Below are 19,339 nucleotides of genomic sequence, written 5' to 3'. Positions count from 1 at the left end.
AAATTTCTTCAGTGTCACTGTGTCAAAATCCTGGGCTTCCCTCCCTAATAACATTGTAATCCTGGAATATTGCATGCAGCTTTGGTTTCCTTATCTGAGGAAGGATGTTCTGGCTATAGAAGGAGTGAGTGAAGGTTTATTATAGATTGATACCTGGGATGGCAAGACTGATGTATGAAGAGAGTCTGGAACTGTTAGGACTGTGTTCTTGAGGAAGGGTACTCAACCTGAAAGATAAACTCTGACTTCTTTCCACAGATGCTGGTAGACCTGATGAGCTTCTCCAGCAATTTCTGTTTTTGTTACAGTTAGGGTTATATTTACTGGAGTTTAGAATGAGTGGGGATCTCACAGAAACCTATAAAATTCTAACAGGACTACACAAGGTAAACACAGGAAGGATGTTCAAGATGACTGGGAGTTCAGAACTAGGAGTCACAGTTTAAGTATATAGGGGAAGGCCGTTTAGGACAGAGGTCAGGGAACTTTCACTCAAAAAGTGGTCAGCCTGTGGAACTTTCTACCACAGATAATAAAGGTTGAGGCCAAAACATTGAATATTAGGTGTGAGTTAGATATGGTTCATAGGATGAAAGGGATCAAAGGGGGAGAAAGCAGGAACAGGATATTGGGTTGGATTATCAGCCATGAATGGTGTTGAATGGTGGAGCAAGCTTGAAGGGCCAAGTGGCCCACTCTTGCTTCTATTTTCCAACTTATACATACCTACAGCGAATGGACTGCAGCAATTTAAAAGGTATGTTACCACCATTTTTTCAAGGGTAGTTTGGGGTGGGCAATAAATACTGGCCTAGCCAGCAACGGCAACATATGTCGATGAATTTTAAAAAGATCTTTGGGAGAGATAATTTTGCCTCATCTTCGTCTTAAATGGGCTATCCGTCTTTTTCAACAGTAATCCCTAGTTCTAGATTCTCCCACAAGAGGAAACATTCTCTCCATATCCACCTTGTCAAGACTTCTCATGTTTCAATCAAGTCACCTCTTATTCTCCTGAGCACTTGTAAGTTTAAGCACAGACCTTCCCTTGTAAGACTACTCACCCATTCCAGGTATTAATCTAGTGAACATTCTTTAAATTGCTTCCAATGCTGTGTAACCTTCCTTAAATAAAGGGCCAATAATGTACACAGTACTTCAGGTGTCATCTGAACAATGCCCTGTGTAAATGAAACATAACTTCCTTGCTTTTGAATTTAATTCTTCTCGTAGTAAACCATACATTTTTCCTAGCTTCCCTGATTCCTTGCTGTACCTGTATACTGGCTTTTTGTGATTCATGCACCAGGACACCCAGCTCTGCATCTCAGAACTCTGCAATCTCTCACCATTTGGATATGTGTTTTTATGCTTCCTGCCAATGTGAATAATTTCAAAGTTCCAATAATATACTTGAAATGTCAGTTCTCTGCCCAATCACTCTAATTACCTATATCTCTTTGGAGCCTCATTTAATTCTGCTTCCCGTCTATTCTTGTATCGCCAGAAATTTGGCAACCATACATTCTCTCTCTTCAACCAAGTCACTTATATAAATTGTAAACAGTTGAGTTCCCAGCACCAATCCCTGTGGTACACCACGTGTCAAGTAGTGCTAACCTTGTAAAAGCCTATTTATATAAAGACAGAAGAAACAGGAGTAGGTTATTTGGCCTCCGGAGTCTGCCCTCTAAGTAATGGATGATTTGCCCCAAGCCTCAACTCCTGTTCCCTGCCAGCTCAGCTCAGATTCCCTGGCCTTTCAAAAATCTAACTACCTCTTCTCTAAATAATTTCAGTGATCTAGCCTCCATAACTCTCTGAGGGAGAGAATTCCAGACATTCAATACCTTTTGCGAGAGGAATTTCTTCCACATCTCTGTTTAAATAGAGTATGGCCTTATTCTGTCCCCAGTTCAAGATTCACCTATTGTAGATGTTGAGAAGTCATTTTCTCTGTCAAGCCCCCACAGAATTTTAGTCTGAAGAAAGGTCACTGGTCTTGGACATCAACTCTGCTTTCTCTCCACAGATGCTGCCACTCCTGCTGAGTCTCTGCAATTTCTGTTTTGTTTCAGAATTCCAGCATTTGCAGTTCTTTGTTTTATTCTCCTCAGAATCTTGTATGTTTCAATTTGATTACCTTTCATTCCTCTAAATTCTTATGAATAAAGGCCTAACCTGTTTAGCCATTTTTGATAAGTCAGTACCTTCATCCCTGGAATCAGCCTAATGAACCTCTTTTGAACTGACTCCATTGCTAATATGTACTTTGTAAAATACAGGTACAAAACTGTATTCAGTATACTAGGTGCAGATTGATTCACACCATGCACGGTTGTGATAAGACATACCTATTTTCAAACTCCAACCCCCTTGCAAAAAAGGCAAGAAATTCTACTTGCCTCCTTAATTATGTGCTGCACCTGCATGCTAACATTTTGTATTTCACGCACATTCATATCTACCCTCTGCTTCCTCATTGAACAGCCAATTTTAATCCATACTAATATGTAAACCCCTACACCATGAGCTTTAATTTTCTGAAATAACCTTTGATGTTGCACTTTATCAAATGCCACTGGAAATGGACGCACAGAACATCACATCACATTAGCCACATCACATGATACTTCCTCAAAGAGCTCCAAAAGACTGGTTAACAATGACTTTCTCCACAGAAAACCAAGGTGTAGTACTTAACTGAGGGGCAATTGGGAAACAAATGTGGTGGAATCAGAATAACAGACATTGAAAGAGATGAAAACAAAATGTGGTTAGCAGAATGTTTCTTCCCAGTGTTTTACCTCACTGGGGTAGTTGGAAAATCAAGCCCCATTATTCCTGGAGATGTCACAAATGTTAAAGATTCTATAAATGTATGTAAAATTCCTTAATCTACCCGCTTGATGGAAAGCACACATAAGGTTTCTGTACTTCACAAGGATTACTCTTTGTTACAAATAAATAGATTCTGGATACAAATAAACAATTACGAACCATCAACATACAAATCTACCAGTTAGAGAAACTGTCATAACCTCCTTACAAATCTCCCCTTGCACACAGTTTGTGATGCACAGTAACACCAACAACACAGTTCAATTCCCACACTGGCTTAGGTTACCGTAAAAGACTTTGCTTCATAATCTCCCCCCTCCCTGAGATGTGGTGACCCTCAGATTAAAGCACCACCAGTTATCTCTCTCTATTGAGAGAGTTGGTAAAACTATGGCGACTTTAACTTTACTAGTAATCCTTTCCAAATTCCTTCATTTTCAAAACAATCCTTTTCCTATTTCAGTCCACAATCAAGAGTACAGAAAAGTTTCATCAATTGTTTTTACACCGGGGTAAATAGGGGCATTAAAAAGTTCCAAAGTCTGGTTGAAACTGTAAAAGAAGGGAGCCTGCCCCTCTGTTGAATGCACAGGAGGTACCTTATTTTCAAATTTAGAAGGTAACAAGGACAGTTGCCAAATAAATACACTATTGATGAGAAAACTACTTGGACTAAGAGGAACCTTCACCTCTGCTGGTTAAGCAGGATGATTGGTCATCTAAATTTGAGGGAAACCAGATAGATTCTTAAATAGATCCACTGCTCCTCAGGAAACTGCCTCTTCCAGATTTAAAAGACTTGCAGAGCAGAGCAGCAGATACTCACTTTACCGCTGTGAGTGAATGTCTCAAAGAATTGGGACAAAATAGGGACATTCACAAATCCCTAACTAGGCCTAAAGATTTTGAAAGAAAGAAGGTAGTGTCCCTGCTGAATGAGCAAGAGTTCTGGCTAGCCAAAGCTAAATTTCTGACCTTAGAAGGAGAACAGGAATTTCTCAAACAGGCATGCAGATAGTGAAGTCAGTGCCTCATCTGGTAGAAGATTCAAAGGCCATTACAGGAACAGATGCAGAGCCATCTGAGAGCAGTAGCATCTGAAAGGTTATAGGACAGGTTGGGACCAACACGCCCCCAAAGTAACTGAACAGGACAGGTGATCTTGAAGTCCTACTGCAGATGTGAATGCCACAAGAGAAGTTGTAGTGCAGATAAAACAGAATTAACCAGTGAGGTTCTGCCAGAGGATGTACCATCTGAGAGTAGCCAGGAGGGGTCAGTTGAGAAGGAGAAACTGAGGAGTCCCCAGCTGACCTCTAGCTTCCAGGCTGGCACACACCGGAATTGTAAACTCAAAAGCCCAGTTAACATTCCTGATCAGAGAGCAGTGGGAGGATTTAAACCCTTTGCTTAGGAATTTTAAAGACTTCCACTCACATCACTGAGGTGGGTCCAATAAGAAGAAACCCCACCAATAAATCAAAATCACTATGTCAAGCAGAGAATTCAGGACGTGATCAACAATTAAATAATTGAGCATAGCCTGTGCAGCTGGAGCTCTCCCATTGCACTGTTCCCCAAGCTAGACAGATCAAAACCATGCCACATTTACCATTGGAATGTGAGTGCTGAGATCAGGACAGACTCCTGCACAATTATACACATTAAAAATTATATAGACAAGGTGGCCATTTTGGAACTCAACAAAACCAATCTTTCAACAAAATACCGGCAAGTCCCATGACCACGAGTGTGAGAGAATTCTGCACTTCATATTACCAAAGAAGGCCTATTCCAAAGTAAGATACCACTCCTTCACTTTAAAATAAATGTCTCAGTAAGGTTACAGAAATTGACAAACCAGATACTTGTTGTATTCAGCAACTGTGTATTATCCCTGGATAATCTAATCATTTTACAGCACCTAAGAGCAACACAGGTCATGTGGACTGTGGGGTGCCAAAAGCTTTTACGACAAAGTTTCAAGTTATACTGCTGTGCAGAGCACGACACTTTAGAATTCCTAGAAGAGTGTAAAGCTGCCAATTATTGATGAAGTTTGCCCCTACAACCTTGTACCTTGAAAAAAAAATCATCACATCATGGGAGAGAACATAGTTCACATTTAGGACAAGGCATCAGCGAGGACGGTCAGAATGCAGCAGGGAACAGACATTGCATCTGCATGTTTGATTTTCAAAATTGAATTAGAGAATTAATGTATAATTCTTTACTATTTTCTTTCTGAAGGAAGAGCCTGTTAAAAAAAAAACCAAAAAAGAAGTAATTTATCTTTCTCCAGTATTGGAGGAAAGTCATGAGATGGGCCAAATGGCTTCCTTCTGCACTGCAACAATTTTGTGGTCAGAATTTTAAAATCAGGGCATTAACAGACTAGGAGCCATAATTTTAGTGAACTCAGGAGTGATGGTAGATGGATTTAATTAGTATTGGTGAATTGATATTTTCTGTTTAATTAGTAATGGTGAACGAACACTTTAGCTTTGTTACTCCTGGTATTTTGTTGTCACTTCAGTTTTCTGGTAAACCAATGAAACAATAAAAAAATGCAATTCTCCATATAAACTTTACCATTTCCTCGGCATTTATTCAGCAGAAGGGCTCTTATGAACATATGAATTAGGAGCAATTGCAGGCCAATCAGTCATAGAATTATAGAACTGTACAGCATGGAGATGGACCCTTTAGTCCAACAAGTCCATGCCGACCAGATATCCTAAATTAATTTAGTCTCATTTGGCCCATATCCCGCTAAACCCTTCCTATTCATATACCCATCCAAATGCCTTTTAAATTTTGTAATTGTACCAGCCTCCACCACTTCATCTCACAGCTCATTCCATACACATACAATCCTCTGCATGAAAAAGTTGCCCCGAGGTCCCTTTTAAATCTTTCCTCTCTCATCTTAAACCTATCCTGTCTAGTTTTGGTTCTGCTATCCTGGGGAAAAGACCTCGGTTATTCACACTATCTATGCCCCTCATAATATTGTAAACTTCTATAAGGTCAACGTTCAGCCACTCCAGAGAAAATAGCCTCAGCTTATTCAGCATCTCCATACAGCTCAAACCCTCCAACCCTGGCAACATCCTTGTAAATCTTTTCTGAACCTTTTCAAGTTTCACAACATCCTTCCTATAGCAGGGAGACCAGAATTGCATGCAGTATTGCAATAGTGGCCTAACTAATGTCCTGTTAGGCTGCAACATGACCTCCCAACTCCTATACTCAATGCAATGACCAATGGCAAGCATACCAAACGCCTTCTTCACTATCCAGTCTACCTGCAACTCTACTTCCGAAGAACTATGAACCTGCACTCCAAGGTCTCTTTGTTCAGCAACGCTCCCCAGGACTTTACCATTAACTGTATATGTCCTGCCATGATTTGCCTTTCCAAAATGCAGCACCTCTCATTTATCCAAATTAAACTCCATCTGCCACTCCTCGGCCCATTGGTCCATCTGATCAAAATCCTGTTGTACTCTGAGGTAACCTTCTTCGCTGTTCACTACACCACCAAATTTGGTGTCATCTGTAAATTTATTAACCATACTTCCTATGTTCATATCCAAATCATTTATATAAATGATGATAAGCAGTGGACACAGCACTGATCCGTGTGGCGCACCACTGGTCACAGGCCTCCAGTCTGAAAAGCAACCCTCCAACACCACCCTCTGTCTCCTTTCTTCAAGTCAGTTCTGTCTCCAAATGACTAATTCTCCCTGTATTCCATGTGATCTAACCTTGCTAACCAGTCTACCTGCAGAGCCTTGTCAAGCGCCTTACTGAAGTCCATATAGATCACGTCTACCGCTCGGCCTTCGTTAATCTCCTTCGCTACTTCTTCAAAAAACTCAATTAAGTTAGTGAGTAACAATTTCCCATGCTCAAAGCCATTTTGACTGGCCCTAATCAGTCCTTGCCCTTCCAATTGCATGTAAACCCTGTCCCTCAAGATCTCCTCCAACACCTTGCCCAGCACTGATGTCTGGCTCACTGGTCTATAGTTCCCTGGCTTTTCCTTATGACCTTCCATAAATAATGGCACCACATTAGCCAACCTCCAGTCTTACAACACCTCACCTGTGGCTATCAATGATACAAGTATCTCAGCAAGGAGCCCAGCAATCACTTTCCTAGCTTCCCACAGAGTTCTTGGGTACACCTGATCAGGTCCCGGGGATTCCTTTAAGACTGTATTACCACTTAATAAGATCATGGTTAATCTGTTATCCGATAGTTGGACCATAGAACTGGAATGAGCTCTAATCTATAACCTTAACGTAAAGACACACTGTGCACAGATTTTCATGAACACACACACATATACACAAAATTGTACACAGCAAAATATCTCATGCACTGTCTAATCTATTAACTGTTTTTTCCTTTAGCAGCTGCTGCTTATTCCGAAGGGGAAATATCCAAAAGTCTTAGACTCATTTATTGATAATCTGCTCTGCCTGCTACCAAAGGAATATTCACTTGAGGATCATGTGGAACAATCTATGGAGAGATAGCTGCACATGACATGTGATGGCAGATGTATTGGACCGCCCTGGACTTCAGTGATCCAAATCAAACACAATGATCCTGATTAAATTATGAGAGAAAGAAGTCAATTCAAATTGCTGTGCGTCTACACATAAAAGGAAACATGATCTTTTGATTTTGGAATTAAATTGGTACAGATAAGTCACTTACAATTTAAGCAAATCTCTCAACTCCGCTCAATTTATCACAATATTATTTTGATTTTCCACTAAATATTTTTGTACCAATGTTGCAGTGTTAATTGATAAAACAGATCATCACTTGTGGAAATCATAATGAATGACCTTGAAGTTCCCATGTCATGACACTGATTTGCATCATACCAACTGCACTTCATTGATTTTATTGGATTAAAAATTACATTCCAATAGACTTTAAATACAACAGTAGTATAGTGAAATGAATTGGTCTATGGCTAATCATATGGATCCTTGCATGATACACATTAAGTCCTTCAATAATGAATCAAACCCAAATGATGCAATTGAACACAATAAATATTCACTAAATCAACAACATCTGTTGATTGGATCCAAGCAACAAGAACCAGGCTATGTAAAAATTCCAGTCACTGTATTTTATGTCTTACTTTTTCTCTTTGGTGTATTTGCAAATGGTTTAAGCATTTTGACACTACTGAAGAATGGACGGATGAAAATCAGTGCCATTCGCTTTTACCTCCTCAGTCTGGCACTGGCTGATCTGCTGCTCCTATTGACCGTACCTGTGACTGTGTACAGGTACTATTGGCAGTACTACCCCTGGGTGCTCAGTAACCCTGTCTGCAAACTCTACTTCATGGTCCGACAGATCTACTGTGCTACAACTAGCTGGACTATCATTGCCTTTACAGCTGAGCGTTATATTGCCATTTGCCATCCAATGTGGTCAATCACTAGTCTACGACAATCTCGAATGGTTTATCTATTGGCAGTTATCTGGGTCTTCTCAGCTATCTCAGCTGTACCATTTGCCATTGTTTATGGGCAATCAGCTGCCTGTATTCTGGACTATACTGCCACTTCCAAGGATAAAGCTGTTTTCTATTCCACTGTGTGTGAGATGTCTGAGCAAGAGCCATTTGCCATCTACAAGACAATGATCCAAATGAGAAGTATCCTATGCTTCTTAGTTCCACTCACTACGATCATCATTTTTCACCTGTTAATATTTCGACATTTGAGTGTGAATAGTCGGCAGCGGGAAGAGATGGGATTAACCTATCCATGGAGAGGTCAATGCTCAAACCCCTTCACCAGTTCTGGAAATTTGCCTGGAACAGAAAGAAAGGCCCTTCAACTGATGGGTGAGTAAATGTTTTCATTATTATTCTTTGCAATTATTAGGGCAAAGCTCATATATTACATAATAGATAAGTCAACCTAATGACATGGATCAGCTGGGACTGGTTGGGATATAGGTGGCAAAAATTAAGATAATGTGCTGCATTCTGAATGGCAGGATGTGAGAAAATGGATTTGTACGCAGGACCTCCCTTTTCCACTTTATCAAATTAAAATTGGGATGGCCTGCGTAAATGTTGGCCTTGCAGGGGACACGCACATCTCAACAATGAATGAAATAAACCCATATTTATCAATTATTTATATGAAACAATGAAGTTATATATGAAGGTTGCAGTTCGGAGACACAGTAAATTATGTAGATTGGTCTGCAGTTGAAGCGAGAAAGTGAAATAGGGAGTTAACAACGTTTAGTTTGGTCACTGAACCTCAGGAAAGATATGTAGACCTTGGAAGGAATACAGATATTCAATGTCATAATGTTGACATTATGTAATATATGAGATTTGCACAAACATAGTGTGCTCCACAGCAGGCTTGTCCAACAGGTACCATCCGGGCCACTAAGTTGTCTGTTGTGGAGTCCTTCATCAATGCATGGAGCCTTTGGTCAAGTGGCAGGGTGGGTAAGAGTTTGGATAGGTGAGAGACCAAGTAGATGAGTGGTTGAGTAGATGAGAGGCCATATGGGTGAATGGCCAAGTGAGAGGGTGGCGAGGTGATTGAGTGGCTGAGTAGTTAGTTTTTTTTTCTTTATTCATTCACAGGATGAGGGCATCGCTGGCTAGACAGCATTTATTGCTCATCCCTAATTGCCCAGAGGGCAGTTAAGAGTCAACCACATTGCTGTGAGCCTGGAGTCACATGTAGGCCTGACCAGATAAGGATGGCAGTTTCCTTCCCTAATGGACATTAGTGAACCAGATGGGTTTTCCAACAATCGGCAATGGATTCACAGTCATCATTAGACTCTTAATTCCAGATATTTATTGAATTCAAATTCCACCAAATTTGAACCCAGAACATTTTCTGGATCTCTGGGTTAACAGTCCTGCAATAATACCACTAAGCCATTGTCTCACTACTAATTATTTGGCTGGGTGATCATTTGGCTGAGTGAATGACTTGGTGACTGAGTTGCTGAGTGGGTAAGTGATGGCTGAAAGAGTGGCCAGGTGATTGAATGGCTGGGTGAGTGAGTGAATGGAGAACAGACTGAGTGACTGTGTGGGTGTGTAGTCGAGTGGATGAGTGGCTAAGTGGGTGAGTGGCTTGGCGAGTGAATGGGTGTGTGAGTGAATGGGTGTGTGAGTGAATGGGTGTGTGAGTCAATGGGTGTGTGAGTCAATGGGTGAGTGATTGAGTGTACCCATGAGTGAGTAGATGGGTGACTGAGTTGGTGAGTGGTCAAGTGAGTGAATGAACAGTTGGACATAAGATCGAATGGATGAGTGAGTGACTGGCTTAGTTACTGGCTAAGGAAGTGATTGAATAAGCGAGCAAATCCATCTGTCCATTCTTCCTTGGGACCCAGTCTTTTTCTCTTTCTAACTCTGTTTCTTAACCACAAAGGCTAAAAAAAAATGGTTTTATTAATTAATCATTAGGCTACTTTTTTTTAAAAATCGCAATATTTATAAAACTCATTTCACCAATTACTGTGGTGGGACTTGGACCAACATCCTAAGAGTCTGAACCTATATGCACAGTGACAATACCACAACACAATCTGCTGCTGGCACTACTTAATATCTTTATTATCGATTATTCATATAATTAAATAACTCACCTCCTGACTCCCCAAAAACTGTCCACTCTTAAGGAGTATGATGGAATGCTCCCCACTTGCCCATATGAGTGCAGCTCCAGCAATACTCAAGAAGCTTGACATCATCCAGAACAATGCGTTCGCTTGATTGACTCCACATCCACAACCTTCACTCCCTCCATCATCGATGCTCGGTAGCTGCAGTGTATATGATCTCCAAGATGCAGCGCAAAAATTCACCAAGGCTCCTTAAACAGCACCTTCCAAAGAAAGTCAAGGGCAGCAGATAAATGGGAGCACCACCATCTGCAAGATCCCTGCAAAGCACCTTCTATCTTGACTTGGAAATATATTGCTGTTCCTTCACTGTCGCTGGGTCAAAATCCCAAAAGAATCTCCAAAGTAGCATTGCAATTCAAGAGGGCAGCTTACAACCAAAGCAACTAGGAATGGGCAATAAATACTGGCCCAGCCAGAGACACCCACATCCTCTGAATGAATATTTTTAAAACTCAATTTATTGTTGTGGACTTCTTTCCCTTTGAAATGCACATTCACAGCTGTGGAGAATTTTATCTTTATTAAAATTTGCTTACTCCATCCCACCCTATCTCAACCAGGGAGAGAAAAATGGAAATTCCTCTCCACCCCATGCAAGATGATTGAACAGCCCTGCTCTGCAGTGATCTATGATGGGAAGTGTGGACAACAAACAATTGAGTAATACTCATCCAACACCTTTCTTCAAAAAGGAGAAAAAGAGATTACATTTCTATAGTCCCTTTCACAACCACTGGCTATCTCACAGTCAGTGGAGCACTTTTGAAGTATAGTCATTGTTGTATGTAAGAAATACAGCAGCTAATTTACTTACAACAAGTTCCTTCAAACAGCAAGATAACAATTACAAGGTTGTGTACAAATAATCATTTGGTAGTACATATATAAGTATTGCTGAAAATATGTGTGGGAATTTACACTAACAGTCAGTTGAGCTCGTAGCGTGGTATACTTGAGTCTACTTGAAGCTAATATGTTAATACAAAGGGCTCTGCTTTTTGAAGGCAGAAATAACATATTTTCACGCTGTACCCATTTAAACTCAACAAAATAGATGAGAGCAACTTGCTAGTTCATTTCACAGGGTCAATCAGAACAAATTGGCTCTGACTAATGAGAGGTGACCTGTCTGGTTAAAAATTAAACAAAACTTGGCTATTAACTGTAAATCCACACTAGAGAATGCATTCTCCATAATAATGCCTCTATCAATCAAAGTCCACTTGCCAACCAATCAGAACTATCCCCTCATCAGTATAAATGTTGATTTTCCTTTTAAATTTGTATTCTTGTGTGTCTTCCTGATGAGTGCAAGACAAAATACATCTTTTTCAGCATTTCCCAAGATAGTCTATTTTTAATGATGTTGGGTGAAGGATATATATCAGCAAGCACACTTGTTATGATCCTAGGTGATATTACTATTGGATAAGAAATATGGCTTGATAGAGGCAATTTTTTGCCATTGATACATTAACACAGGAAGTTGCAGAATTGTTTTTAACAACATAACAAGTGTATTTCACAAGAAAAATTTTAAAATAAAATAAAATAAACTTAGCTATGTAAATATAACACAGTTTAAATATTTCAAACACCCAGCAAAATAAATGTCCCATCTATTCCTCAAAACCATCACTTTACAGTTAATCAAAAACTTCCTTCCTTATCAAATTTGTAGGTTGACCTGACTGCTTCTTTCCTGTCCTGGTCCTGCGAAGCCTTTTTCTTTGACTCACATAATTGAGATTTTAATGTTTCTCAGCTATGAATAATAAATGCTGATTTCTAACCAGTTTTTATAAACTGAAATTCTTACACTATGGTAACTTATGCCTTTAACTGGTCAGAACAAACTCCTTTTCCTAGACGGCAGGTCTGACTTCAGTTTTTTCTTCTTTGAGCTGAATTCAGAAGCTTTTCACTAAATTAGAAAAAAAAATTGCTCATTCTAGCTTCTGCATAGCTAAAGGCTTAATTATTTTTGCTTCTCCACTCATAAAAGCCCAGAATATAAACAAACTTCCTTTAATTATCCATGAGACCTCTGGCCATCCACTGACTGACATATGCTGGTTTAAAATTACCGTTCTGAAAAGACTGACACAGCTAATCATTAAATCCCTTCCAAAAAAGTAGATCAACACACATATGCCACTACTTTGAAATTTAAACTCTATAAGAAATTATATTGATATATATATATAAATTATACACCTTTAATCAAGTACCGGAGATAAGTAACATATACTTATTTTTGAAAAAGAACCTTGAAGTTTTTTTCACATTCACTGAACAGACAGACACCACTTTCAGAATTTTGCATCTCTGACAATACAGTGATCCCTTAGAACAACACAAGAACAGAAGAAAAAGAAGCAAGAGTAGGTTAAACAGCCCATTGAGCTTGGTCTGTCCTTCAATATGACCACATCTGATCTTGGGATTCAACTTAACTTTCCTATCCACTTCCCATATACTTTGTTTCCCTAAGAGACCAAAATATGTGTATCCTAGCCTTAAATATATTCAATGATGGAGAACTCACAACCTTCACTCAGAGTTCCAGAGTTTCACAATTCTTTGTGTCTAGTAATTTATACTCATTTCATACTAAATGATTAGTTCTTTATCCTGAGCCTGTGCACTGGAATTAGACTCCCAAGCAGCAGAACAATCTCTCAGTGTATGTTCCATCAGGTTCCTTCAGAATCTTGTACATTTCAATAAGAATGCCTCGCATTCTTCTATACTCCAGAGAATATGCTCAATTTACTCAGCCTCTCATCACAGGACAATCTTCACATCTCAGGGATTAATTTAATGAACCTTCAAAGCCTTCAATGAGAGTATATCTTTACTTAACAGTACTCTACATGTGCTTTGAGAAGTTAGTAACGGCGCACATCAACTCCAGGTTCCCAGGTTGTCTTGGTCCACTACAATGCGCCTACGGTCACAATAGCTCTGTGGCAGACGCCATCTCCCTGGCCCTACACTCATCCCTGTAACATCTGAATATTAAGGATACCCATGTCAGACTCCTACTTATTGACTTTAGCTCTGCCTTCAACACCATAATTCCAACAAAACTCATCTCCAGACTCTGAGACCTAGCACTCTCCACCTTCTCTGCAACTGGATCCTTGACTTCCTGACTCACAGACCACAATCAGTAAGGATAGATAACACCACCTCCTCCACAATAATCCTTGACACTGGTGCCCTACATAGCTGCTACTCAGCCCCTTACTATATTCCTTATACAGTCACGACTGTGGCCAAATTCAACTCTGACTCCATTTACAATTTTGCAGAAGACACCACCCTAAGTGGGTCGGACCTCAGACAACAAACAGACAGAGTACAGGAAGGAGATAGCTTAGTGCATGGCATAAAGACAACAATTTCTTCTTCAATGTCAGCAAAACAAAGGAGCTAGTCATTGACTTCAGGAAGTGGATTGGAGGACATGCCCCTGTCTGTATCAATGGTGCTGAGGTACAGGTGTTCGAGAGCTTCAAGTTCCCAGGAGTAAATATCACCGAAGATCTATCATGGTTCATCCAGGTCGACACTACAGTCAAGAAAGCACACCAACACCTCTACTTCCTCAGAAGGCTAAAGAAATTCAGCATGTTCATAATGACTCTTATTAATACTTATAGCTGCATCATAGAAAGAATCCTATCAGGATGCATCGTAGTTTGGTAAGGCAACTGCTGTGCCAAATATGGCAAGAAATTACAGAGAGTTGTGAATGCAGCCCAGTCCATCAAGAAAACCAGCCTTTCTTCCACTGACTTCATCTACACTTCCCACTGCCTCGAGAAAGCAGCCAACATAATCAAAGACTCTTCCCACCCAGGTTATATTCTCTTCCACCCTCTTCCATTGGGCAGAGGATACAAAAGTTTGAAAATAAGTAACAACAGATTGAAGAACAGCTTCTTTCCCGCTGTTATCAGATTTATAAATGGACCCCTCATATATGAGAGTTAATCTTTCTCTGCACTTTCTCTGTAGCTGTAACACTATATTCTGAATTCTGTTCTATTATCCTTCTGTACTTATGTAAGGTATGTTTTTCCTGGGTAGCACGCAATACAATCCTTTTCAGTGTGTCTCAGTACATGTGACAATATTAAATCAAATCAAATGAAATGTGGTGCAATTATACAACTGTAGAAATACTTCTTTATACTGGTACACCATTTGCCTTGCAACCAGGACAACATATCATTTGCTTTCCTAATTTTGTGCAAACTTTATATTCCTTGCACAAGCACACCAAGTCCATTTGGACATCAACACTTTGCTTCTTTTAAAAAATATTCCAATTTTCTCATCTTATGGCCAACGTGAATATTCTCACCCTTATCTACATTACAATTCTTCCACTGTCTTGTTTGCCGACTCACGTAACCTGTCTACATCACTTCGTAACCTTTGTGCACCATCCTCACGGCTTAACTTTCTTTCTAGCTTGTTATCATTACCAAGCTTAAATATATTACTCTCTTGTCTCTTCACATCTTCAAGTCATTAATATAGACAGTAAAAACTTGAGTGCCCAATACAGATATTTACATCACTCCACTTGTCACACCTTGTCAATTTGATAATGCCCCATTTTAGAATAATTGAATCACTACAGTTTGGAATGAGGCCATTTGGCCCATCAAGTCTGCACCAACCCTCCAAAGAGCATTCCACCTAGACCCAGCCTTAGCACCCCCACTTTAGGCCCGTAACCCCACATTTACCATGGCTAATCCACCAAGCCCGCACATCCCTGGACACTACGGAGCAAGTTAGCATGGCCAATCCACCTAAGCTACACGCCTTTGGACTGCAGGAGGAAACAGGAGCACTTGGAGGAAACCCACGCAGACAGAGAGAAAACATGTAAATTCCACACAGACAGCTGCCCAAGGCCAGAATCAACTTGGGTCCCTGGCTGGGAGTTCCAGGATTTTGTCACAGTGACAGTGAAGCAACAGTGATATAGTTCCAAGTCAGGATGGTGTGAGCTTGGAGAGGAATTTGAAGCTGATGGTGTTTCCATGCATCTGCTGACCTTGTCCTCCTTGACCCCCTTTTTGCTTCTTGTCCATTAACTAATTCTCTACATATGCCAATATGTTGCTACCAACTCCATGAGCCCATATCTATTCATATTTTGTGTGTCATCTTATTGAGTACTTTTTGGAAATCCAGATATAATATATCCACTGACTATTCTTTATCAACTCTACTAATTATATGATCAAAAATTCTGAACTAATTTGTCAGAGGATTTTGTTTTTTTTACGTTAATTTGTTCTAATCATACTATACTTTTCTAAGAATATAGTTCAAACTTCCTTAATAATAGATTTCAGAATTTTCTTGGCAACTGATTTTAGACAAACGTCCTGAAGTTCACTGTTTTTTCTCCCCTTTCTTGAAAAGTAGTGTATCTTTTCATTCCAAATTCCAATCTCTTAGGACTATGCATTGGCAAACCATATCTACTGCTTCTATTATCTCTGCAGCTATCTCTTTTAGAACCCCAGGGTACCCTGCATTGAGTTGTCAACCTTGATGTTGGTGCCCAAGTCCTGAAGTGGCATTTGAGCCAATACCCTCCTGTATCAGAGGTGAGAGTGATACCCAATGACCCGTGGTTGACACCAGGACTAAATGTCTCCACAGATTTCTCTGCACAAATTTATTGCCAAACAAGGGGCTGAATGGCTTACTCTTGCTCCTTTGAGCCTAAACAAGATTTATGTAGTAGTTACAACTTGTGATTGTAGGTGGGTGATTGTAGCAGCTTGACTGACATGGGCATTGATGGGGAAACAATGTACAAATCTCCTGAAATGGATCTCCTTAAAATGTTCAGTAACATAATGAAATACACTCAAATGACTAATCTTTTACGGAGATATGAGCAGGTCACCAACTGAATTAATTTAAGAATTTTTTAAAAGCTGTTATAAAAGTGTCTGCTTGCTGTTAATTAGATCTCTACTAATGATTGCTGAGCCATTCCTAATTATTAAGGCTACTTTAAAACATAGAAAAAGTATCCACATCAAAGATGCTGCTGGAATACAGATGCAAATTTCTGGCTTTTTAAAATCAATTACTCCTTTATGAAATGAATTAAATAGGAAAAATATAACTTGTTTGATATGAAAGTATGCTTCTGTAACCCGGCACCATCTCCTGAGTATTTCCATGCAGTTGTCATGGGAGACTAAATGGCTCCATGCAGCATAGGAAGCATGAAGACACAGCATAATGCAAAAGTAATGGAAGTGGCATTAGTCAAGCGGCATTAGATCAATGCCACATTAGAAGTGTGATAATGCAGCTGCTGAGGAATAGCTGATTCCTCATCATATGAAACAGGTTGACACTTTTGAAATACAATGGATGAATGTTGTTCAACAGAATACTGATTGTGTCTTTTCTCATTTCAGGAGCTGTTATTATTGCCTTTTTCATTTGTAACTTTCCTGATACTGCTGCCACCCTGATGCACATTTACACAGAAAACTGGACTGCAAGTGTTTACACTATCTACACCTGGCTGAAGTCATACTTGTCACTGCCATTATGGTATGTGAACAGTGCTCTTGACCCAATCCTTTTCTGCATTTCCTCTTCTTCATTCCGGACTGCTGGCAAGGAAAGCCTTGCACCCTTAATCCCCCAGTTTGGTCAGTCGCTGAATGGCCACAAGCTGCATATTTCATGCATTAGCCTTTCCCAGAACTGGGCTAGGAGTCAGCTGACAGTGCCCCCACTCACATGTAAGTCCTCATGGACTCTGAGTTCCTGCAGTGGAGAACTTCCTGATTCATTTGATATGCAGCAGAGAAGAAGTCTTGAACTGCTTTCCTTGAGGGGTCTCTTAGAACAGAGTCATCAGCAGACCTCTTCTCCTAGAAATGTCAGACCAATAGAACCTCTTTCTGAGTTTTTGGGATCAGCAGAACCCCTCCGTCAGGAAACTCTCGGGCCAGTAGACCCCCGTCCTTGGGAGACTCTGACCAGCAAATCCTAGAGATATGAGGAGGCTGGCTGATCAGCTCCCCTCTGTGAAAGGTATTTTAGTAATGTAGATATTAGCACTTCTGCCTTATGAAGTGCCTTTCTGTGATGAAAAGACCATTACCTTTTCACTTTGCATGGTGTCTCAGGCCTATAGCTTTCTTTCCTTCTCATTCATTTTATATTGGTTCAGATTTTCCATTGGTAGACACTTGTTATTCCAGTGTAGATGGGAGTTGCACACAGGAACCTTGTGAAATCCCCTTGCAGAACACTCTGAAGGAATTGCCCAGGAAATTGAATTGTAGACTTTGGAGGGTCCTGATGAAATTGAGTAGTTACTCATGAAATCTTAAATTAATAAATACATAGTCTAACTCCTGAGTAATTATTAAATTGACATCATACTTACCTTGAATATGTTTAACTACACTAGAACTACAATCCCCTGATTCTGACTGACTGATATCCCCAGACCAGACCCAACCAACTTCCCCACCCCCAATTTCTCCCAGCTATCGGACTTACCCTAAATAGTGCATCACTTACTCACTTTGCCACTTCGTACACTGACACCCTCCCCTACACACCTGGCAACCTATCTACTACCCAGCTATTACTTTACTTACATGGCTCTCTACATTTACTCTTCTGCATTCTACCCCTCCCCAGCTGGCACCCTACTGACATGGCACCCTACGTGCTACCAATCTACCATCCTATCCCTGGCACTCTACCCTCACAGCACGTGAACATCATACTTACCTTATGTACTTGTTGTTTCACAGCACCTGTCAAAGTGGCCATCAGGACCTTTAAATTTCAGAATATAACAGCTGACTACTGTAAAAAGAGGGTATGATAGGCCTTCTTATAACCATTCTATGCCACAACGGAACTGTCAGAATTGAAGTATGGTTCTACATTTCAGAGGAAGCCCTCAGTGGAATCTCCTCTCAGAAACATAGCGCTCCTTGCTGAAGGACCAGTGTGGCAATCTGCATGAGATTGCAATTCAGTCCTTGAAACGTTCAGCCCATATTGTTTGTTACGACTTCCTTAGAGACCAATAACATTGAAAAAAAATTAAATTTCTAACAGCCAAATGAAAGATTCATATGACAAGATTCCAGGTTTTAAGATTTTTTTCTATTGTTAATGAACTAAAAGCAATATAGACTAAACACTATGTAATTAATACATAGGAGTGTAGGACTTAGGAGCTGGAATGGGTCGTTTGGTCCTTCAAGCCCCCTCTACTATTCGATAACATCATGACTGATCTGATTTTGATCGCAACTCTACTTTCCTGTCAGCTCTCTCTAACCTTTGACTGCATTGTCTGTTAAATATCCATTTAAATCAGATTTTATTAGTTTAAATTATCTAGCATCTACTGCAAGTTAGGGAGAGAGTTCCACAGACTAATGGTCCATTTAGAGAAAAGGGTTCCTATCTCTGTTTTAAAAGTGAGACCTCTTATTCTCATATTGTGCTCTCTCTTTCGAGTCTCACCCACAAATGGAAAAATCCTTCTAGAATCCAACCTGTAAAATTCAATCAGAATCTTTTATCTTTCAATAAGATCACCTGTCATTCTTCTAAACTCTGTTTAGAAACCCTGTACAGCTGCCCTGAAACTTCTATATTTCAATTGTCCATTCCCTTTACAATAAATGACAACATTCTATTTACCTTTCTAATTGCTTTCAGTACCTGCATACTAATCTTTGAT

The 19,339-nt window shown here is 40.0% G+C and overlaps 1 protein-coding gene across 1 annotated transcript; it reads left to right on the top strand.

Annotated features, from left to right (window-relative positions):
- The first annotated feature begins 7,824 nt into the window (after positions 1-7,824).
- On the top strand, positions 7,825-17,617 carry LOC109912689 (neurotensin receptor type 1-like). Its single transcript, XM_020512127.2, has 2 exons — positions 7,825-8,731; positions 17,031-17,617. Exons 1-2 carry the CDS (start codon positions 7,825-7,827, stop codon positions 17,615-17,617), a joined length of 1,494 nt encoding a protein of 497 aa, XP_020367716.2.
- The last annotated feature ends 1,722 nt before the right edge of the window (positions 17,618-19,339 follow it).

Source organism: Rhincodon typus, chromosome 20, assembly GCF_021869965.1.
Source record: "Rhincodon typus isolate 14 chromosome 20, sRhiTyp1.1, whole genome shotgun sequence".
NCBI lineage: Eukaryota > Metazoa > Chordata > Chondrichthyes > Orectolobiformes > Rhincodontidae > Rhincodon > Rhincodon typus.
Note: the sequence above shows the minus strand (reverse complement) of the source record. Positions and strands in the feature narration are given on the sequence as shown.